The 23534-nt window shown below is 40.4% G+C and overlaps 1 protein-coding gene across 1 annotated transcript in view; it reads left to right on the top strand.

The window, feature by feature from the left end:
* The window catches only part of EPC2 (enhancer of polycomb 2), a 70100-nt gene extending 46892 nt beyond the window's left edge, over window positions 1–23208 (top strand). Inside the window, exons 3-14 of the mRNA XM_089689372.1 lie at window positions 5739–5884; window positions 6499–6705; window positions 8081–8229; window positions 9481–9613; window positions 10906–11100; window positions 11187–11276; window positions 12913–13058; window positions 13303–13631; window positions 16143–16279; window positions 18336–18498; window positions 19331–19664; window positions 22040–23208. Coding sequence (XP_089545498.1) covers window positions 5739–5884; window positions 6499–6705; window positions 8081–8229; window positions 9481–9613; window positions 10906–11100; window positions 11187–11276; window positions 12913–13058; window positions 13303–13631; window positions 16143–16279; window positions 18336–18498; window positions 19331–19664; window positions 22040–22112 — 2102 coding nt within the window. The 3' untranslated portion in view covers window positions 22113–23208. The remainder of the gene's footprint in view (window positions 1–5738; window positions 5885–6498; window positions 6706–8080; window positions 8230–9480; window positions 9614–10905; window positions 11101–11186; window positions 11277–12912; window positions 13059–13302; window positions 13632–16142; window positions 16280–18335; window positions 18499–19330; window positions 19665–22039) is intronic.
* The last annotated feature ends 326 nt before the right edge of the window (window positions 23209–23534 follow it).

Raw genomic sequence — 23534 nt, 5'->3', positions numbered from 1 at the left:
TGATTAATTTAAACTATTTTTTAATGGATAAAAGATGTCTTATTTCAGTTCCACAATAATTCAACAGCTATAAAATGCTTTTTAAAAAGTCTGCTGTTACATAGTTAAATCTCAGGAGCTGTATGCCACCTCGTTGGATCGCTGCCTGTGGTTTACTATTTTACACTTTCATCTAACACCTACTATATACTATATACTTCTGGTGGTCAGAAAGCAGACTTGCAGCTCTTCTACACAGCAGCTATCCTATCTGACCCTCCTCTCTCCTGTCCATTCACTGAATGTTTTTGTATATTGTGCATGGGTTCACAGAATTCAAAGTATTCTGTGAATTGATGAGAGGAGGGCCAGACAAATGATGGGATAGCCGCTGTGTAGGAGAGCCGCTGTAGTGGCTTCACTGTTGGAGAAGCACATAAATGTCCTAGAGCATTGTTTAATGGGATGCAGACCGAGGCATGCTTGTAATTCACTTCCAGTCAGCTGCGCTATATTTATGCATTTCAAGGAAGCTTTTCTCAACGGACCAATGCAAAATGCCCTGGCGGTCTAAGGTGCCTATCTAGAAGTGTTTTTTTGTTTTTGTGGTGGTGTGTGGGTTTTTGTTTTTTTGTTTTTTTTCTTTAGCATCACTTTTAGGCCTAGGTATTTTATCCCTAGCAATGTTGAGGATGCTCATCTACTAATACCAGACCAGTATTCTGCCAGACTGGGAAACCTATAGTTTTTACAAATGTATTTTTTATTTATGGATCTGAACCCAGCTGCACTGGTTTCAATGGAGACCTTCACCCAGGTGCATAAACATGCACTATGTTAAGATCCAAGAAACAAAATCCAATGCCAGATGCAAGTATTGGAGGGAAAAGAAAAGATTTTTCTTCATTCATTATTCACTCCCTTTTCAAATAAATAAAATATATATAATCTCTTTTAACACAATGTGCAATGAAACTTGGCCAGAGAACATTGTGGCCTATTTAGCCCCTGGGTTACACAAATACTGCATGTCTCAAAAAAATTTTAAACAGCTGAAAATCCAGTAAAATGTTAATATTCTACTATAAAATAAAAGTCACTTGTCTTCAATGGAGTGAAGTAAAGAAAGGTATGTTAGAGCCTATTTACTGTTCATTAAGCAGAAACATTTGTGGTAGAAAAAACGTGTGCAATAGGATAAGTAAAATTTTTACACCAATGTAAATGTAGCCTTCGTGTTTCTCTATGCAAACTAGTAATAGAATAGTCTTAATATTATAGTTTTGTTATATCAAACAGTTATAAATATTACATAATCTGTGAATAAAATCTACTCAAAAAAAATGAAAGTAACACTTTTTAATCAGAGTATAGCATAAAGTCAATTAAATCTGGTGGGTTAAGTAGCAGAGGGGGTTGTTAATCAGTTTCAGCTGCTTTGTAGTTAATTAAAAAATTAGATGGGCAACCGTGAGACAACCCCCAAAACAGGAATGGTTTTACGGGTGGGAGGCCACTGACGTTTTTCCCTACTTCTCTTTTCTGAAATTTATTTATTTTTTTTGCACTTTTCTGACTTTTATTGTATTCAATATACAGATTCTAAATGCTTGTTGAGCAAGTATAATACTGTGAGTACAAAACTTGGAATACTTTGCTTACTTTTGAATACAATAAAAGGTAATACACTATGGGAAGCTCTACCTATGTTTTTTACTGAGATATTGGCTCACACCCTACCTCTATACCTGGAGAGGATATCGCCACCAATACGCTCATCCCTGAGAGGGAGATCATTGCGGGGAGAGGTACGCAGTAACAGAGGAAGCATATACATGGAGGATCCAGTTTTGTGATCCTAAAAGTGTTTTGACCCCTGCGGGTCGAAGCAAAGAGGTGAGCAGCTAATTCAGCTACTTACGGATACCTTTCTGTGGTTACCCACATTCACCATCCACAGTCACGAGTGTCTTTTTTGGATTTCTTGGTGGTGTTAGCACCAGTTTGGACTTTTTCACATTTTGTGTTGTCATGCGTTTATGTTGCATGTTCATATCCTATAAAGTCACACTAACATTTTCACTTTTGCATTTATCCATTCATCATTTTTTGTTCATCTGATATTTGATTTTATATACTTTTTGTCTGGAAACATGATTTAGTGTTTGGGGTGGATTATTTTCCTTATGTAGTGTTTACGCACATTTGGTTTTGCAGAGATATTCACTTGCATGTTTATGCGGTTTTCCTTGATTTGAGTCCTAATTTCTGGACAAATCCCTTATCAGTCCCAGTGTGGACTAGTTTATTTTTTAATTTTACTATCCACCAGCACTCTAGATCCCACTTAGGATCTATTCACTTCTGTACCATACTTGTAAGTATTGGCTCACATGTTTCTGATGTTTCTGTTATTACCATCAATGTGGTGGTTTACCATTCACTTTGCCCACTTCTGGGTCCGTTGAGGATCAGGTCACTGTCAGACATTTGAAGATCCCATGTGGATCAGGTCACCTTTATGTTATTTGCACTTTGTGTCTGTTTATGTATGGTTTTCACATTTATTTATATTATGCATTTATTGGTTCAGGATATGTGATTTATTGCTTTTGAGTAGCGCTACATCATTTTTTTTTCCTCATCTTATTTTGATACCTGGACCCTACAGAGGTTGCACAGGATGGCACATCAATACGTGCCATTGCCGGAAGGTTTGCTGTGTCTCCCAGCACAGTCATGAGCATGGAGGAAATTGGAAGAGACAGGCAGTTACTCTAGGAGAGCTGGACAGGGCCGTAGGTCCTTAACCCATCAGCAGGACCGATATCTGCTCCTTTGTGCAAGGAGGAACAGGATGAGTACTGCCAGAGCTCTACAAAATGAACCCCAGCAGGTCACTGGTGTGAATGTTTCTGACCAAACAATCAGAAACAGACTTCATGAGGGTGGCCTGAGTGCCCAACGTCCTCTAGTGGGCCCTGTGCTCACTGCCCGGCACCATAGAGCTAAATTAGCATTTGCCATTGAACACCAGAATTGGCAGGTCTGCCACTGGCACTCTGTGCTTTTCACAGATGAGAACAGGTTCACCCTGAGCACATGTGACAGACGTGAAAGGGTCTAGAGAAGCCATTGAGAACGTTATGCTGATCATAAACCTAGTGCAGCGCTAAATAAATGCCAGTATAATGTCTAAGTTAGACTATAAGTGACCAACCAATCATAAATATAAAATTGAATATACAATATTGTGTCTGGAATTAACCATTCAGATGGTGGTAGTTATCCCCACTGGTGAACGATGGACAAATTCTATATATCTCCCCGTGTGCATAAATCTGGAAATCCGGTGACGTGCGATCAAAATGGGTATGGAAAGTTTGCCCACTCACCGGATGCGCAATCTTAATGCGCAAAGATAAGATAAACCAGGAGCGGGGGGTTCCCTTGACGGTACAGCCTGGAGCAGGATCCTCTCCTCTGCAGATACAGGTAATAGAGATATCCCTCCTAAACTCCCTGGAACGGGTAAACTGTAGTGGGGTCTGGTCACTGGTTCCCTCTAATCCTGGTGGTGCACCTGGGGTCCTATACATCTCTGCCGGTCCTAGACATAGTCCTGACCCCAAATACAGTATATTGCTTCTGAACCAGCATCTCAGTTGGATGTACACAGGTGGAATACAATAGGGATATCTACGCAGGATTTTGCTGGCCAACAGATCTTGTCTTGGCTCTGGCACAGGATGGTCCCAGCAGCCCCCTGGGATCCAGCAGGAAGGGCAGGCTTGAGCTCTGTGGCTGTGATGAGCAGGCAGGAAGGTGTATGGAGGCAGGTAATGCATGCACACCAGCTACACCCCATGTTACCATATTACTGCTGCTGGGGCTGCTGGGACCATCCTGTGCCAGAGCCAAGACAGGATCTGTTTGCCAGCAAAATCCTGCGTAGATATCCCTATTGTATTCCATCTGTGTACATCCAACTGAGATGCTGGTTCAGAAGCGATATACTGTATTTGGGGTCAGGACTATGTCTAGGACCGCCAGAGATGTATAGGACCCCAGGTGCACCACCAGGATTAGAGGAGGGAACCAGTGACCAGGCCCCACTACAGTTTACCCGTTCCAGGGCGTTTAGGAGGGATATCTCTATTACCTGTATCTGCAGAGGAGAGGATCCTGCTCCAGGCTGTACCGTCAAGGGAACCCCCCGATCCTGGTTTATCTTATCTTTGCGCATTAAGATTGCACTTCCGGTGAGTGGGCAATCTTTCCATATCCATTTTGATCGCACGTCACCGGATTTCCAGATTTATGCACACGGGGAGATATATAGAATCTGTCCATCGTTCACCAGTGGGGATAACTACCACCATCTGGTTAATTCCGGACACAATATTGTATATTGAATTTATATTTATGATTGGTTGGTCACTTATATTCTAACTTAGACATTATATCGGCATTTACTTGTTTAGCTCTACACTACGTTTTATGATCTGTTTATTTGAGAAAGTTTGTAGTTACTTTTTTGGTGCATCAGCTGCTACAGTAAGCGCTCGCTTCATATTCTTGGTTTTTAGAACGTTATGCTGCCTCTAACATTCAGCAGGACCGTTTTGGTGGTGGGTCAGTGATGGCCTAGGGAGGCATATCCATGGAGGGACACACAGACCTCTACAGGATAGACAATCGCACCCTGACTGCCGTTAGGTATCGGAATGAAATCCTTGGTCCCATTGTCAGATCCTACACTGGTGCAGTGGGTCCTGGGTTCCTCCTGGGGCACGACAATGCCCGGCCTCATGTGGTGAGAGTATGCAGGCAGTTCCTGGAGGATGAAGGAATTGATCCCAATAAATGGCCCCCACGCTCGCCTGACCTAAATCCAATAGCACACCTCTGGGATATCATGTTTCGGTCCATCCGACGCACCAGGTTGCACCTCAGACTGTCCAGGAGCTCAATGATGCCCTGGTCCAGATCTGGGAGGAAATACCCTAGGACACCATTTGTTGTCTCATTAGGAGCACCCCCCGATGTTGTCAGGCATGTCTACAAGCACATGGGCGCCATACAGACTACGGAGTATTATTTTGAATTGCTGCAATTAAATTTCATCAAAATAGACTAGCCTGCTGCATCATTTTTTTCACTTTGATTTTCCGGGTGTCTTTGAACTCAGTCCTCTGATGGAAATGAAAATCAACCCACAAACGATGGGGCATCCTTACTTTCCTAACACATTACCCAGTCCATATCAGTATAGATATCCAGCATGAAATTGTTCCCCATTGAGATCCGATGTGTTTTCAAAGTGTTCCTTTCATTTTTTTGAGCAGTGTATTTAAAGTGTTACTAAACCCACAACAGTAAAATCAGTCTGTATATGCAGTAAAGCATGCTTGTTATACTCTCTGTGGAACCGAAGGGGTTCAGACAGAGGGACAGGGATTGTGAGACCTCATAGGGCAGTCAAAGGAGAATGAAAACTCCTCCTACAAGCTTTAACCAGTGCTCAACTGGACACTGATATAAGTCACATAATTGCTATATACTGCTGATGAGAAAAGGTATTTAGTTTATATTTACTAAAATAATTGCATTTCCATGTTGTGTGTACTGTGGGAGACCAGATATGAGTGCAGGGTCCTGGGTTTAGTAACACTTTAATTATTTGCCTATCCATGTTAAATTGTACTTTGCACTTAGCGCCTTACTGATGAATTCATATTATTTGTTGTCTTTTATAGCATTTAATCTGGACAATGAGCAGCCAGATTATGATATGGACTCTGAAGATGAGACATTGATTAATCGGCTCAACAGGAAAATGGAACTTAAACCACTGCAGTTTGAAATTATGATTGATCGGCTGGAAAAGGCAAGCTCCAACCAGGTATGTGTGTTTTCTTAGTGCATGGTATTGATTAGGACAATATGGCTTTGTCTTTTGTTGGAATTTCCAAGGCTGGACAAATCCCATTAGTCAGGCAAGACCCAAATAAATACAGCTGATACTAAGACACCTCAGGGTGTCCTGACAGTGTTGTTTTGTGGTAACGCTTAGTTCAATGAACAACAGCACACAGTAACCCACCATCCTTTGCTTTGGGATGCCATTTATTTAGAATTCCTGATACAGCCAAGGTCACACATACTGGATACTAGTCGTCATATACTGCAGAGCCAGTTTTCATCATGACAGACCTTGTCTTGTAGTAAAGTATGGTGCTTTTTTTTTTTTTGTCCAAATAAAAGCCTGTCAACTTTTCTTGATAATATACCCTTTTTTGGGAGAAATAAAAATTCTTATCTGGACCAGTCATTATGGCTCGACCCTTTCATCCTTATGGCTCAGTACAAGCCTTTACTGCATTTTGGCATACACCTCTTCCATTAAAATCTTATGAACTAAAAAATGTTCATAATCGGTCAACCTATTTATGAAAGAACCTGCACCTCGTAGTAAATATATGTTGTTTAGTAACCAGGTGATTTGGTGTATTGCAGCTTGTCACTCTTCAGGAAGCAAAATTGCTGCTAAATGAGGATGATTACCTTATCAAATCTGTGTATGACTACTGGGTAAGAAAGCGGAAAAACTGCAGGGGGCCCTCCCTCATTCCCCAAATCAAACAAGAGAAACGTGACGGATCTACTAACAACGATCCGTATGTCGCATTCCGGCGTAGAACTGAGAAGATGCAAACGCGAAAGGTAATTGCTTGATCTCTAATTAAAATGGTTTACATTAGATCTTGCCTAAGTTTTTATTTTATTTTAAAGATGGACTAGGCTAAATGGTTGTGTGTGATTAACTGAAAATTAAACTTATTCCCTTTAAAAATACAACTGACTTCCAGTTGTGAAAAAAAAAAAAAAAAATAAAGGCATTCATGCCAAAAAGACCTCTCCTCTTTCCCCAAGTAGTTTATTTTTTGTACATCCTTGACATATTCCCAGCTTCTGTAAACTGGGACAATGAGCGCTGGTTACATAATCAGTGGCTGCCCAGGGCCTGAACACACTAGACCTGGAAAATGACAAGCTGAAGTTGTCATTGGCTGATGTTGATTTGCTAGAAGAAGGCACACTAGAGGATAAGTGTACATGCGTATTGAGTCAACAGCCCATCCACCCCAAAAGCAGAAAAGTTCAACTTTGAAGTATATTTCCATTATTTCAGTCAGATTTAAGAAAACTCCACTATTTTCCATTATATTGTTGATTTTGTTAGTTTTCGTTCAATGTTAGTGCAATGATCTTCCTCCGCTGTAAATTGGGTTTTTTTTTCTGGCTTTATGTCCGTTTTTATAAATCATTTTTTATTTTCTTTATTGCTGTTTAAAAAAATATTTACAAATGACCATTTAAAATGATACATCCATGACACTTGAATCAGAAAATCCAGAGCTGCCTGCATGCTTGATAGCAGCATGTCTGTAACTGTCAGAAGATGCCTATTCTGCTAGGACAGAGGAGACCAAATCTGCACTACATGTAACCTATTTTCTAGTATTTGTCTATTTTGCAAGTTAAAGTTGTACATTGGCCTCTGGACAGCTAATTTCCCTTGTTTTGAGTCGCCACCTACTGGCCTATTTCTTTATCTGCAATTAGTATCTGTAAATGAAATCACAAATCACTTTTTTTTTTCCCCTGAATACAGTAATATCTTATGCGTTCATCGATTTGATAGGTTTCTCTCAGAATGCCTATAGATGTGAAGTTAGCTTTTGTCCCGTTTTACAGTTTATTTTTTCAAATTAAATCCTGTGTGTTTTACATAAGGACCAATAAGCTTCAGACTGAACAGAGAAATACCTTAACTGTCAAGGATTGTGGAGAGACAGATGTTGATTTCAGCTTCTTTGTAGCTGATATGAAAATGTACAGAAGACCAATGGTTAGAAGAGGGATGAGGGAATACACGATGATGATTTATTTATTTACTGCTCAGTGAATAGATTCAACCATCGTTTTTGCAGTTCCTCAAACTATGACTTAGAACAGTTATGAACCCATACAGTATTTCATGAAATGAATTCCTAATATTTCATTTTAAATATGCCTTTTCCTGAAACTTCTCTAGAATCGTAAGAATGATGAAGCATCTTACGAGAAGATGTTGAAGTTACGAAGGGAGTTTAGCCGAGCCATAACCATTTTAGAAATGATCAAACGAAGAGAAAAGACGAAACGGGAATTACTGCATTTAACGTTGGAAGTAGTGGAGAAGAGGTGAGATACATGTGTGGTTTTCTATCAATAAAAGGCTTTAGGTTTGCTAGAAGTGTACGTTTTTCTTGGTTATGGGTAAGATAATAGAGGACCATTCTAATGTACCTGTCAAACAATGATCATTTATTAACAAATGTCATTACTGAACAAACAAATAGTAAAATCACTCTGTATGTGCAGCAAAGCATGCTTGTGATCATTGTTGAACCTAAGGGGTTAATCCATTATGTAAAAAGGATGTTTGATCCTCCTCTTCTTCCACAGTCCCCAATCCATCTGCTGCTAGTACAGATCTCTAGGAGGCACTCTGCACATGCTCGGTCTGCTGTGTATTGCTAGAGGTTTTTTTTTTTTGGAAAGGGTGCATGTGATCAGCACAGGGCCAATCCGCACTGTCCAGACAGAGGGCCAGGGTAATGCAGCCTCATAGCACTGTCAGAGGAAAATTAAAACTCCTCCTACAAGCTTTAACCTGTGCTTGTCTGGACACTGATAAAATTCACAAGATTGCTATATACTGCTGATGAGAAAAAGGTATTTAGCAGTTTATATTTACTAAAATAATTGCATTTCTATGTTGTGTGTAATGTGGGAGACCAGATATAGTGAATGCAGAGTCTTGGGTGTAGTAACACTTTAACATCAGACCTATCTTGTAAAATGTCATTTTGTAGAAGTGCTTGTGCAGCATTATAGTAATGAGTATTAAAATTTGACTTTCTTTAATCTGTACACATTCACTTTCTGCCAGATGATTGTGGCATGCTAGAATGAGAGGGGGCTTGGACATCACTGTTAGGCATGTCTAGGGAAACTGATGGTAATACAGAGATTGTTTGTTTTTATTTTGGTGTGAAGAAGTCTTGGCCTGGCTTTAGTTAGCAAAGGCCTCTGTTTCAGAGAAGAACATTGGCAAAAGTATAGGCTATGCTGTAGTGGTGTGAGTGAAATTTGTCAGAAAAGGAGGACCCAGGCAGGGAAGGACTCTGTTATCTGGATAAATAAAGTTACCATCCTTTGAACTGTTCTGACAGCTGCAGGGTTTCTCTTCTTGAATTGATTAGGGTACACATTGTTCTTTTTGAACAACATAAAGTAAGAATGACATTTTATTACCTTTTTTACTTCAGTGCCTTGGACAGGGTTCTAGATATGCATTGTAACCAGCCATGCACATGTCCCTAAGCTTGGGCTCTGTTCTGTTTTAAAAACCTTTCTTTAAAACACTTTTTTTACTCCTTTCTCATAAAGGTACAATTTGGGTGACTTTGGTGGTGAAATATTGAATGAAATTAAAATTCCGAAAATTGAGAAGGAAGCTCATCCCATTCCGACATTACTACACAATGGGAACCATCACAGAGTTCCAGAATGCAAAGCAAAGGTATTGTATAAAATGGTACTTTGGAGCCTTCCTTATTCTAAGAATGTGGGGAAATCTGGATTTTGGTAAAATTTGTTAACCCTTTGATTGCCCCAGATGTTAACCCATTCCTAACCAGTGTCAGTGTTTTTTATTGGCATTGATCACTGTATTCGTGTTGCTGGGGATGTCAGTGGCAGTCAGTCCCCCCCCCCCAGTGTCAGAATACCCGCAGCAGTCCCGCTATAAGTCGCTGATCGCCACCACTACTAGTAAAAAAAACCAAAAACATAATAATTCCAGTATGTATACTGCCATTTGTAGCTCTAACATTGACATAAACCAATTAATTTACACGTATTGTGAATTTCTTTTTTTTTTTTTTTTTTTTTAATAGCAAAAACGTGTAGCAGAATACATTTTGACCTAAAATTTTGTGAAGATGTTTATATATTTTTTATTTTTATTTTTTTTTTATTACTGGATGTTTTATAGCAAACATTAATTTTTTTTTTTCTTCATTATTTTTACAGAACAAAAAATAAAAAGCACACAAGTGATCAAATACCACTGAAAGCTCAATTTGTGGGCAAAAAAAGGACAAATTTCATTTATGTACAACGTTGCATGACTGCGCAATTGTCAGTTAAAATAACGCAATGCTGTATCACAAAAAATGGCCTGGTCAGGAAGGGGGGGTAAATCTTCTGGAGGGCAAGTGGTATTAAACCCAAAAGCAAACATTATATTGCTGCTTACCAATTCTTAGATGTGATGGCTGCAGGATTTTAAGCTGACTTTTTTTTTCACACACTATTGCAGAGGTTGGTATAGGCAGGAGAATTGCATTTTCAATGTCTCTTGTTTTCAGGGGTCACTTTATTTTATATACGGTAGTTTAATTACAATATTGTCTTTTTGTCTGTTTTTTTTTTTTAATTATACGAATTGTCTAGTTCCCTGGTGCGCAGCCAGCTACCCTTGGGGCCTCTGCAGACTGTTGTCTGTGATTCCCTTACATAGGTGCTTACGCGGGCCAGTGATGGAAAAATTTTCTTCAGATTGTATTGTAGTTAAAAGTTTTTTATTTCATTGTTACATTCTTTGTTTTGTTTTTTTTTGGACTGTTAATCCCTTTTTACATTTATTTATTTTTGATCTCTTGAGAGAGGTCTGCAGTCTCTTGTAGTATGCACCTAGTTTTTTTGACCATCTTCTGTTACACGTCTGCAGTCACTGAAAGCTTTCCATAGCTTTTACTGTGCGGGGCCTTGGTGAGGTACTTTCTAAGTAATAGTATTTGTGTGTTGCAGAATATTCATCACTCATCTGTCAAAGAAGAAACTTTGGATATTGTTCGGCTAAAAAAGAAGTACCCAAAGAAGCCAAAAGCAGATTCAGTTGTGACCCCTCTGCCCCAGCCCGCCTCAGAGCCATTGCCAGTAATTAACAAGAGTGATATCAAACAATATGACTTCCACAGCTCTGACGATGAAGAGTTTCCACAGGTTTGTTTTGCAGCTGAAATATCAAGGGACCACCGGGGTCTCAGAAGAGGAGTACCATTTAATAAAGCCTTGTTTATTATCTCCAGGTACCTTCTCCGGTGTCTGAGCTGGAGGAAGATAATGACCCCGATGGCCCCTATGCCTTCAGGAGAAGAACTGGATGCCAGTATTATGCCGTAAGACTAAAAATTGTGCTGTTTTGTTCAGTATTTCCCATGTGAACACAATGCTTGGGTGCACATAGGTTTCATTCTTAAAACGTTTGTCTGTTGGCTACATTTAGACACTGCTGGCTATGTTGGTTTCCTAGCTTGGGCTCTTGTATATTAAAACTATTTAACTTCTTAGACTGTGTGCAATTTGTTTATTGTCTGTTTTGGTTTATCTTGTGTAGGAATTTGTCTCTATTTTCTCAATACTATTTCAGTGATTTACACTTTTAGTTGGTAGCTTTGCCCCTCTGCATCCCTCTCACTCCTTAGAACAGGGCTGTCCAACCTACGACCCAAGGGCTGCACGTACCCAAAGACCCCAATGAATGCGGCCCAACACAGAATCGTAAATTTGCTTAATGTGTGGTTTTGGGTGTTTTTTTATTTTTGTTGGTTTTTTTTTGCTTTTATAAAAATGCGTTTAAACTTGGCGTACATGTGCAGCCAAAGAAAAATTTGACAGTGTCTCTTTACTGGACTCTTTAAAAGTTTTATCTTCCCAAAGAAAAATATTCCACTCTTTGCAATCGTGCCTTATTATTCATATCCTTAATTATCTACAGCACCTATATTTGTGAGCAACTATTTTCAAGGATGAAGCACATAAAGGGCAAAATTGGAGCCAAAATATGATGAGCACCTTGAGAATTCATTGAGAAATGCTACTACATCCATCAAACCAGATATTGATGTGGTAATCAAAAGCGGTGTCAAATATCGCACTAGTTTTCTGTTGCCCTATTTTACAATAAAAAATTAATTCCAAAAAAATGAAGTTTTATTACTCTGGTACATTATCTATATCCATGATCCTATCTTGTGATTTGGCCGACTTTCTGCTCATCCGCTGTCCGTATTGTTAGTGTATTTTGTGTGTGGCCCAAGAAAATTATTATTCTTCCAAAGTTGCCCAGGAAAGCCAAAAGGTTGGACACCCCTGTTTTTAGAAATGTTAAAAGTTGCATGACAATTGTTACATAGGGATTCCAATGTGTGCTTTACCACCTGCTCTCAATAAAATAATGGAATCCCTGTCCACTCAATAGCGAGACTGGAATGTAAAGTTCTTCCTGTTTGAATTAAAGGTACCCATAGACTTGAGATAGCGGTCATAGGATTCAGCCACTGAATTTGCATCCTCCACCCCCTCCTTCCCCTGATTGTGGCATAAACATGTATACTCATATTGGCAAGGTGTCTATTTTTGTACTTGGCAAAGAAGCCTGATACCACAATGTTAGAATAATGAAGATTATCTTGAACAATCCATACTGGGGAATGAGGTATACACAAAAAGTTGAAGTGTGATCATAGACGTTGGATTATTTCCTGATCCAGCTGGAATGACCTGCTCTTTGTTTGTGGGTACCGTGTTAACCATCAGAGTAATGTCAGCATTGTCATAAACACAGTCTGCAATTTTGTAGGATAGAATTGGGGAAATAGGGGGTGGAACGAAGAATAACATTCGGAGATATTAGGTTTTTGTGTGCTTAAGTGGAAAAGGGTCCTGTTAGACCGAGCAAGATAGAAATATTTTTCATTTTGACCATGAAGTGCAACTTCAGCATTTCTAAAAAGAAGTGTTTGTGATTTATAGCCTCGATTGGACCAAATGGACGATACTTCAGAAAACACAGATCAGTCAGCATTGGCTAGACTTCGGTATAGGCATTGCCTCACTACTCTCACGATCCCTCGAAGATGTATAGGGTTCGCAAGGAGACGGTTTGGCCGAGGTGGAAGGTACATCATTTCACATTTTACTTTTTTTTTTTTTTTTCTTTAGTACCGTGCATGTTTATTTTTAGGTTTTATTTTGCCAACACTGTTGTGGGGTTTTTTTTTTTTTTTTTTATGCTTTAATTAAACAATATTAAGAAACCTTATTTGCTAATTTCATTATATTTTTAACATAATTTTGGTGGTTACCTTTCAGTGATGACAGACCATATAGTAATCATTGGTTTTTGCTCCCCTCTGACTACAGGGTTATAATGGACCGACTATCCACACCCCACGACCCCATCCTAAAGCAGCTGGACCCTGAAATGTTGTCTAGTTCTTCAAGCTCTTCCCAAGTTGCACAGCCCCCTCCCGATAACTCACGGACCAATGCTTCCGATAGACATTGTGAAAACAGACTGTCTCTATCTGAGATCCTAAGCAATATTAGGTCGTGTCGACTGCAGTGTTTCCAGCCAAGGCGAATACCTTTTCCAGACAATGATAGTGAAGAATGTACCTCAAGGATAGTAGGACATGCTGTGAGCATTAAACGAGCCACTTTACTGAACACCAGCAAGAATGGACTGACAGGTACAGCTGTGTCTGAGTGTTTGCTAGTACTTGGGATGTCTGTATCATGGACTGTGCTGTACAATGGTCCCTACAGGTGCATTTAGCCATCTATATTTTTAATAGTTTGCAATGATTCATTACATCGAACTGTGCAATTAAATGGGGAGCAGAATGTTTCACCCTCCTAAAAAAATAATCAGTGTGGTCATGTAATTTTATTAAATGCTCACTTTAGAATTGGAACACTTTTTATTCTAATGTGATCAGAATTGCGATCAAAGAAAATTATTTTTTTCTTTTTTATTAACTAGGCTTATAGTAACATATTAATAAAAAATAAAACAGTGAAAAGTAAATATATTCACTTTCGGGCGCACTCACCAGAACACAATTGACCTCCACTTATACATTGCTCAAAAAAATTAAAGGAACACTTTGAAAACACATCAGATCTCAATGGGGAAAAATCTCCTGCTGGATATCTATACTGATATGGACTGGGTAATGTGTTAGGAACGTAAGAATGCCCCACCGTTTCAATTCAGTCCTCTGTAGGCTGATAATCTTCATTTCCATCAAAGTCGAAATCAAAGTGAAAAAATGATGCAGCAGGCTAGTTCATTTTGCTGAAATTTCATTGCAGCAACTCAAAATGGTACTCTGTAGTTTGTATGGCCCCCATGTGCTTGTATGCATGCCTGACAACACTGCTCCTAATGAGACGACTGATGGTGTCCTGGGGTATTTCCTCCCAGATCTGGACCAGAGCATCACTGAGCTCCTGGACAGTCTGAGGTGCAACCTGGAGGCATCGGATGGACTGAGATGTGACATCCCAGAGGTGTTTAATTGGATTTAGGTCAGGCGAGCGTGGGGGACCATTCAATCCATCCTCCAAGAACTGCCTGCATACTCTCGCTACATGAGGCCGGGCATTGTCGTACACCAGGAGGAACCCAGGACCCCACTGCACCAGCGTAGGGTCTGATATTGGGTCCAAGGATTTCATCCTGATACCTAATGGCAGTCAGGGTGCCATTGTCTAGCCTGTAGAGGTCTGTGCGTCCCTCCATGGATATGCCTCTCCAGACTATTGCTGACCCACCACCAAAACGGTCATGCTGAATGATGTTGCAGGCAGCATAACGTTCCCCAGACCCTTTCATGTCTGTCACATGTGCTCAGGGTCAACCTTCTGTCATCTGTGAAAAGCACAGGGCACCAGTGGTGGACCTGCCAATTCTGTTTTTTAGTGGCAAATGCCAATCGAGCTCTTTGGTGCTGGGCAGTGAGCACAGGGCCCACTAGAGGATGTCAGGCCCTCAGGCCCCCCTCATGAAGTCTGTTTCTTATTGGTCAGAGACGTTCACACCAGTGGCCTGCTGGAGGTAATTTTGTAGAGCTCTGGCAGTGCTCATCCTGTTCCTCCTTGCACAAAGGAGCAGATATCTGTCCTGCTGATGGGTTAAGGACCTTCTATGGCCCTGTCCAGCTCTCCTAGAGTAACTGCCTGTCTCCTGGAATCTGCTCCATACTCTTGAGACTGTGCTTGGAGACATCGCAAACCTTCTGGCAATGGCACATATTGATGTGTCATCCTGGAGGAGTGGACATCCTGTGCAACCTCTGTAGGGTCCAGGTATCGCCTCATGCTACCAGTAGTGACACTGACCCTAGCCAAATGCAAAACTAGTGAAAAACCGTCAGAAAAAATGAGTAGGGGAAACATCCATCTGTAAAACCATTCCTGTTTTGGGGGTTGTCTCGTTGTCCATCTAGTGCACCTGTTGTTTATCAGTTTCAGCTGCTTTGGTGTTAATGCAATTAACAACCCCCTCTGCTAATTTTTTTGAGCAGTGTATAAAGTCAAACATGCAAGTAAATAAGATTTATGCATCAGATCCACTCTGCTTTGTCAAAGAACATTTTTTTGGGATTGGTAACAGATGCTGGAAACCTGTATTCTGCTACATCCAGCCTATACAAACACGGTATTCCTGTACACCACTTCCTGAGCTCAGGTAATCATTGGCCCGTTACAAAGGAATAAGGACCACAAAAATTGCAATAGTGTAAAACCTGAGGGCTTTACTTCTTAAAAAGAAAAAAAAAATGTTATGCATGCAGAGCATGATGTGTAAAATATCAGCAGTGTGTAATATTAAAACACTTTATCAGGGGTCCCTGAGCAAGTAATGTCTGGGCAGTGTGTGTATGTATGTATCTGAAATTGATATTGCTTGAGCAACTGAACCTGAACTTAGGAGTTCAGCTATATATTTTATTATTTTTTGGTTAATCAATGTGGGTATGATTGATCGTGGAATCAATGCCGTCCTTCTATGTGAAGTACAAGGTCCTCAATAGCTGTAATTATTTCTACTAAAAAAAATGCTGGGTACAGGACACCTTTAGAAAATCTCTGCTATTCAGTCCTGTGCTTACAATTCACTAGTGAAATAAAAAAAAAAAAGATTATTATTGTCCTCTGATTTTATTTTATTTTTTTCCCTGCTTGAAATTCTCCAGTTACGGGAGGGATCACAGAGGAGCAGTTCCAAACGCATCAACAGCAGTTGGTGCAAATGCAAAGACAGCAGTTGGCTCAGCTACAACAGAAACAGCAGTCCCAGCAATCGTCGCAACAGATACATCCAAAAGCACAGGTACATTTCCATTTACAAGTAGTCTTCCTGCCTAAGGTTGCTGCATACAGGGCTTCTGCTTTGTAAATGATCAAATCTCTGAATGTTTCTCAGATTACCATAACCTGCAAATCATAGTGCTGGCTTCACTCTGGTTGTTTAGCTGTGTGTGTTTTTTTTGTTTTTTTTTTTGCGCTGGTTTTTCAGTGTTATCTGATTGCAAGTCCAAGAACTGCCTGTCACAGGATTTTATGTGAAACTAACATGTCTTGTGCTGCAGTGTTTTGCTAGTGGCAGATGTTGGACATTTTACTGCAGATGTGTTGTCACTCATTTTTCCGCTTTCTTCAAAGTCTGCCCTTTTTTGAGGCTGCCAAATTGGTGAAATTGCAATGCAGGCAGTATGTACCTCTAATAGGACTTGATGTCTTAATAGTCACACAACAATCAACACTCTTGATGTTGGGTTTAGTGTGGTGAGCAGATGAAGGGGTCAGTACATGTTCTGGGTCATCAGGTGGGCATATTCCTTTAACAGCTCAAAGAAGTTGTTGATGAGCATCCTAGGTAATCACCACCCATTCAACCTCCCTTCCCTCAGTTCCCGTACCCACCAGTCTGATTGCAGCCCAGATTTGTTTCCATATAGGTCCATTCTTATAGGTAGTTAGCTGCGTGCCCAATAGCATTGCCCTAATGTGATATGTGGGTGCAGGTCCCTGAACTCGCCTTGCAACCATGTGTCCCAGTAGATAACATAGGGATGCATGTAACACCTGTGCATCCCTGGTGCCATTAAGTGGCCCTGCAGAGGGCACACGGCTAATCACCCTTAATCCAAATGCAATTTTGTGGGGAGGAATTCACCTGCATTTTGATATGGACTTGATTGCTTGTTGGACGGAATATCCTCTCACTCCCATCTTCAGAAGGCTGGTTGTAGATTCCCTCCTTATCTTGTTTGCTGGGATATCCTAACACATACACCTCAGCATTGTTCTGCTATAATCTACCACAAATAACGAGACTCCTGTGCTTCAGTTCACTGTCAAAGAAATTATTTCAGTGGTCCCATAGACTAATTGATTTCAAGAGGTGGCATGGGTCTTACCGCCCTCATAGGACTGTGGGTGTCCTCATATCACTAGAAATAACAATAAATAAAAAAGGGCGCACCGACCTAGTGCATTACCAAAGGCACCATTTATTGAGCATAAAAATATATAAATTGTCTACTCAAACTTTTTTGTAAAGTACAGCCATATATTTAAGGCAGACTCTGCTATATTCTAAGTCCATGATACCACATCAGTAGTGTGGGAAGTCTCAGTGACATCCAAAATGGCTCTTTTCTTTGTTATAATCTGCCACACGCCTGGTTCTGTGACACCATCTTCTTTGCTTATGTCACCGGGACCTGGGCCTCTTCTGAGTTTTTGCAGCCGGTTCACGATGAGTCTCCATGGCCCTGAAGCCTCCTGGGATGTGGCTAGAGTAGGGGTGGGCAACTGTGGCCCTCCAGCTATTGGTGAACTACAAGTCCCATCATGCCTCTGCCTTTGGGAGTCATGCTTGTAACTGTCAGTTTTGTAATGCCTCATGGGACTTGTAGTTCTACAACAGCTGGAGAGCCACAGTTGCCCACCCCTGGACTAGAGTATCCCAGGTTGCTACGGGGACAGCTGGGGGCTATTTGCTTAGGCGAGAAAGTTGAAAACCCTAGTTAAAAGCAGAAAAAAAAAATTCATATTTACCAAAACAAAAAAAAACCCTTTTTATATGAAAAAGAGGGTAAAGGTCCACTTAAGGCACTCCCTGCTACAAGATTGTGCCTTAATTAGTAATCTGTGAACGCATACAGTGATAATGATGTCACTGCGAGACTGATGTGCAGTGAATCATTCATATAGTTAGGAGGTCTGGACAGTTGTGCCCAGGCTTCCATAACAGCACCTGCAAGACAGAAGTAATGCACCAAAGCATAGCTGTAGTTGTACTAATGTTTTTTTGTTTTTTTTTTTCCCAGGAGATCATTTTCCTATTAATGCGAAGTTACATTGTATTTTTCCTTTTTCAGGGCTCTGGAAATTCTGACTGCATGTCCAAGACACTGGACTCTGCTAGCGCCCATTTTGCTGCATCTGCTGTGGTCAATTCACCAACGCCAGGCCGCAGTGAATCGACCAAGGATCAGAGTACTGGCCACAGCAACCTAAACGGTGTTGTACAACCTCCAGGAGGTATGTTTTTATCTTTTCAGTTTTTTTGTCATGTTTAAAATACCATTTTAATAGTCTTTACTTCAGTTTAACTTGTTAACAGCTGTGTTCATAGTAAATTGTGTTGAGTTGTTCAGAAACCAATTCTCAGTGTCTGTATAGATTCACAGTTCTTGGGCAGCTATCTGCTTCATTATTTGGAGTTTTACACACAGGTATGAGAGAGAGAGTTTTCTCATCTTTAGAGTAATATGTAGGGATGGAAATGTGGGAGCTGCCAATATTGATTTTTTGGGGACTTTGGATTCACTACCTACTATTTGACCTGGAAGCAGCATACCTGAGTTCTGGCTTCACTGGTTACATGCTTGTTCTAAGTAAGAAACCCCAAAGGCAGTAAAACACTATCAGGGTGACGTTCCTGTTCTGTATATGTGTTCTACTTTCACAGGTGCTGTCACTTTGCCCTGTGCCTGTCAAACAAGTCACCAGTGGGGTTATATTATTTTTATATATATATATATAATTTATTTTTACCCAAGATGGTTTTTCAGTTTACCACTATAGAACCTGTAGTTGTGCATCATACTAGAAATCTATGGACGAGGTTGGTGACATAATCAAGAAGAGAAGGTGAAACATGAGAGGAAATCACCATATGAGGCTTAGTCCACATCTATGCTCCAGGGGGGGCTCATTAAACCCAGTGGACTACTGCTGTTGCACAGTCCCACTGGCATTAGAATTTTAAATGATGACTTTCATGCCTCACAACATTGCCAGTCAGATGACTTGTTGATGTCAAAAATCTAACTGCAACCTTTGTGTTTTGTTTTTTTTTTCCACTTCACAGGGAACGCTAAAACTCTGTACTCCACTAATGTGGCGCTATCATCCAGCCCGGGGATCTCCACCGTTCAGCTTGTACGGACAGTCGGACATCCCACCACTAACCACTTAATCCCAACCTTATGCACAAGTACACCCCAGACCCTTCCTATGAGTAATTCCTGCCTAACGAACACCGTTCACCTCAACAACGTCAGTGTTGTGTCACCTGTCAATGTGCATATCAACACAAGGACTTCTGCTCCATCTCCCACAGCCTTAAAACTCGCCACAGTCGCTGCCAGCATGGACCGAGTGCCAAAGGTTACTCCAAGCAGTGCCATCAGCAGCATAGCCAGGTACATGTTAGATCAGTAGCTTAATTCTTTGTTTATGTTAAGGCTTCCTCTTTATTTTCGTATGATTTAAATGTGTGTGTGTACCAAAATATTAGTCATTCCATTTAGCCACTTTTTTATAACTGTCATGTTCCTGCCACACTGTTTGGATCAGGGTTTCTCAAACAGGGTTCCTGCAGCTGTCGCTAGGGGTTTCTTGAGCAATGAGCAATTTCTGCCTCATATAAGTTCTTACTGACATCATTGATCTTTTTAGCTATGTGTAAGGAGATAATTCTTCCCAATGGCCGCAATTTTATGGAGCATTATTCCCACTGACCTTCACTGATCTATCATGAGTTGTAGATATATAGTAATTTTTTTAGCAGTAGTTCCCTGAGACCGGAAATTATTTCATGGATTCCCAATCTTTCCCATAGACAGCCTGTTCCCAGTTTTGAGCTGTGTAGCTTTGTTTGTCACCTTTTTCAGTTACTGCCTGCTCTTAGGACTATAGACAGTTCCTTTCCTGTCCCTCCTGTAAATTTTGCCATCTCAGCCACCCAATCCCTGTTCACTCTGTTAGCATTGCTACTTGCATCCTGATTTCTGGCCTGCGTGGGACAGGGAGAAATAAGTGTGACCCTATCACTTGTAAAAGCATGGGCTACGAAAACTGTTGTGTACTTGCCTTTCTGGCATCCACTGACTGCAAATGCTGCCACTTTGCTGCTCTCTGGCCACTGCAGGTGTTGGATACTTCCGGGTATGTCAAATACCTGCTCTTCCAGCTGCGCTTCCCATTTTATTTAGTTTTTACAGTCTGTAGATATTATACAGGATTTATATAGTGCCAACAGTTTGCACAGCGCTTTACAAAATGAAGGCAGACATTACAATTACAATACAATTGGTTGATACAAGAGGAATCTGAGAGCCCTGCTTACAATCTAAGAATTTTTTGTTTCAAGCTGATCTTCATGCTTTAGTGAACTTTAGTTTGAGCCAAGCTGGTCCAAACAAACCATTTACTTCACTAACAGATGCAGCAGCTGTGTGCACTGTAGAAACTGTATGCAGCCTCAATACAGTATACAGCACTGTGTCCCACCAGCAGGCTAGGAACTTCATGTCCTGCTCCATACACAAAATCAGAGCTTCATGTAGATGGCTGTGCAGTGCTCAGCCTGACTTGACTTTGTTCTGGGAGTGAAATGAGAGGTTCTTACAGCTACAGCCTCAGTTACATACAGCGCTCACAGGTACTGCATCTGCTCGTGAAGTAAATAGTTAGTTTGGACCAGGTTGGTCCAAACAAACTATATAAACTTCACTGAAACCTGGAAATCAGCGTTAAGGAAGACTGGGGTCCTCGTCAGGAAAACAAACGGGGAGATTTACTAAAACTGGTGCAGCCGTGTATAGTAACCAATCAGCTTCTAATGCAGGCCATAGGCGGGCCGTTTATCGGCTGAATTGTCGGCCGATAAACGAAAAATCGGTTGGCCCCGTTGCTGATGCTGCCACCAATGTGGCCGTTTTGCGAGGATTTTTCCAGCATGACCGATAAAAATAAACGAGAAGATCCAAAAAAATGGCCGATGGGCTGGCCCCACTTAACTGCCTGAATATCGGCCGATTTTTCGTGCGGACAAAAATTCGGCCAATAAACGACCCGCCTATGGCCTGCATCACTTCAGCTTGTTTAATTAAGCTCTGACAATAAAACCTGGAAGCTAATTGGTTTCTATGCAGAGCTGCACCATATTCTGTGTGCATCAGTTTAGTAAACCGCCTCCATTGGCTTTGCTAAACCCTTAGACCTCTTTCACATGGACGTCATCCTTTCAGTCACATTTTTCAAAGAAAAAAACGATTGTTTATATCCATTTGCACATTCTGTTCAGTTTACATAAGTTTTCAGTTCAGTTTATATTAGTTTAATACAGTTCAATTTACATCAGTCTACATTTGTTCCATTCCATTTCAACAGATCTGGATGCTGGCTGTTCCGTTAAAAAAAACAAAAAAAAAAAGACCTGAACTGACATGGATGTAGGCAGATGTAAACTGATGATCCTCTGTTTACAAGCACCCACCCGTAGACATACATTGTGGTTCAGTCTGGATCCTTCTGAAAAACTGTATTCATCAAGTCCTCTTTCACTCGGGTGTTCAGTCTAGATCTGTCAAAGTGTGGTCATAAATACAAAGCCTCGGAGTTAACAGAAAAGTTCAGTTTATTTAGATGCCCAATTATGGTGAAAAAAAAGTCATTAGGGATGGCTGCATGTTTGCTTTTATGTGGGATTTCATTAAGCTTCCTTGTCCTTCTGTATGCTGCGAATGCCCAGACCTCAGTGGTAATAAACTTTTTGTTTTTCATTGTTTTTCAGAGAGAACCATGAGCCGGAAAGGTTGGGTTTGAATGGAATCGCAGACACAACAGTAGCAATGGAGGTGACATAACTTCAAAGCATGGACTTTGCCTGACTGTTCAGGCTATACCTTTCCACCGAAAATGCAAAGCGCTATGCTCTGCGGATCAGAGCGCGCTAACATGGACCTAACCACGAACTGTGTATGGGACATCTTCCCATTCCACTCTATGTACATTTTGTAAAATCGGATAAAATCACTACCTTGTAAAATAGTTTATTTGTATCATCCATATTATTTCTGTTACTTGAATAGTTGATATTCATCATCATGCTTTTGCACTTGAATTTGCAACTGAATGGATATAAAAAAAAAGAAAAAACAAATCTTTAATGGGATCATGAGCATGAAATGGGGTCCTGCATCACTTGTTTTAACTATTTATTTTGCCATGTTTACATTTTGTATCTTGTACAAATAAATCCAACTTTGTGTCTGAAGCAAACGTCAAAGTGGGCCCATTTCCTGTACACAGAGGAGCAGCCCTTTTTTTTTTTTTTTTTTTTTTTTTTCCTTTTTGTTTGCGACTAAGCCAATAGCCACCCTGTCAGATCATGCATTGGTGATGTCACCTGTCTCAAGTGAACTGATTGGTTGCTTACCTCTTATTGGCTCAGCCTGCAAAATGCTGTGTATAGCTAAGCGGCCCATCTTAAACTTTCATAGTTGGGAAATAAAACCTCCCTTGTGTTGTTTTTTTTTTTTTTTTCTCCTTTTTCCTAAAACATGTAGTTTTTTTTTTTTTTGTTTTTTTTTTACATTATCAAACCCCCATCCTTATTTGTAATAGCCAGCACTTCACTGTCAGATACAAAGTTTGCGGCAAAAATAGTATTTTCAATTACCGTGGGGGAGGGAGGGATCAATACATACAAAGTATAACATACACACTTGCTCTTTTTCATATATTTTGAATGTACATTTCTATTTATAATTCCAGTTTATAAGAGTAACAAAGTCTATCAAAAGAAAAGCAAAGCATTTGGCACCTGAGCTGCATAGATATTTCCATTTTATCTTAAAGACCTATTTTATTCCTCTATCAGACTTTTTAAGGAAGGATTCTGGTGAGCGTTGTCTGGATATGAAATGTTTGGTGCATTAGTATAAATTGTAACAAAATTAATGTAGCAGTTGTGGCTTCTCTCTGTGTCCATATACATGCACAAAAACTAAGACTCAACATGATAACCATGAGAAACGAATTGATCGCATCTGAATAAGTATAGTATCCAGCCTAGGTTGAGGCTAAGCAACCTGGAGCAAAGTAGGGTGATGAGTACTTGCATTAGAGCTAGAATTTTCACCTTTTTTTTTTTTTTTAATGGGGGATGGGGTTTGTGTAAAGGAATGATTTAAAATACTGTTGAGGTAACATTTTGCTTCAGTACTTGGAGTTGCTGACCTGGAAAAAATATGCAGGATTTCTGACTTTTTCTTTTATCCGCCTAC

Source organism: Staurois parvus, unplaced genomic scaffold (assembly GCF_062004578.1).
Source record: "Staurois parvus isolate SC_StPar_1 unplaced genomic scaffold, SC_StPar_1.0 ptg000471l, whole genome shotgun sequence".
Lineage (NCBI taxonomy): Eukaryota > Metazoa > Chordata > Amphibia > Anura > Ranidae > Staurois > Staurois parvus.
The sequence above is the reverse complement of the archived record's forward strand: the minus strand, read 5'-3'. Positions and strand labels throughout refer to the sequence as shown.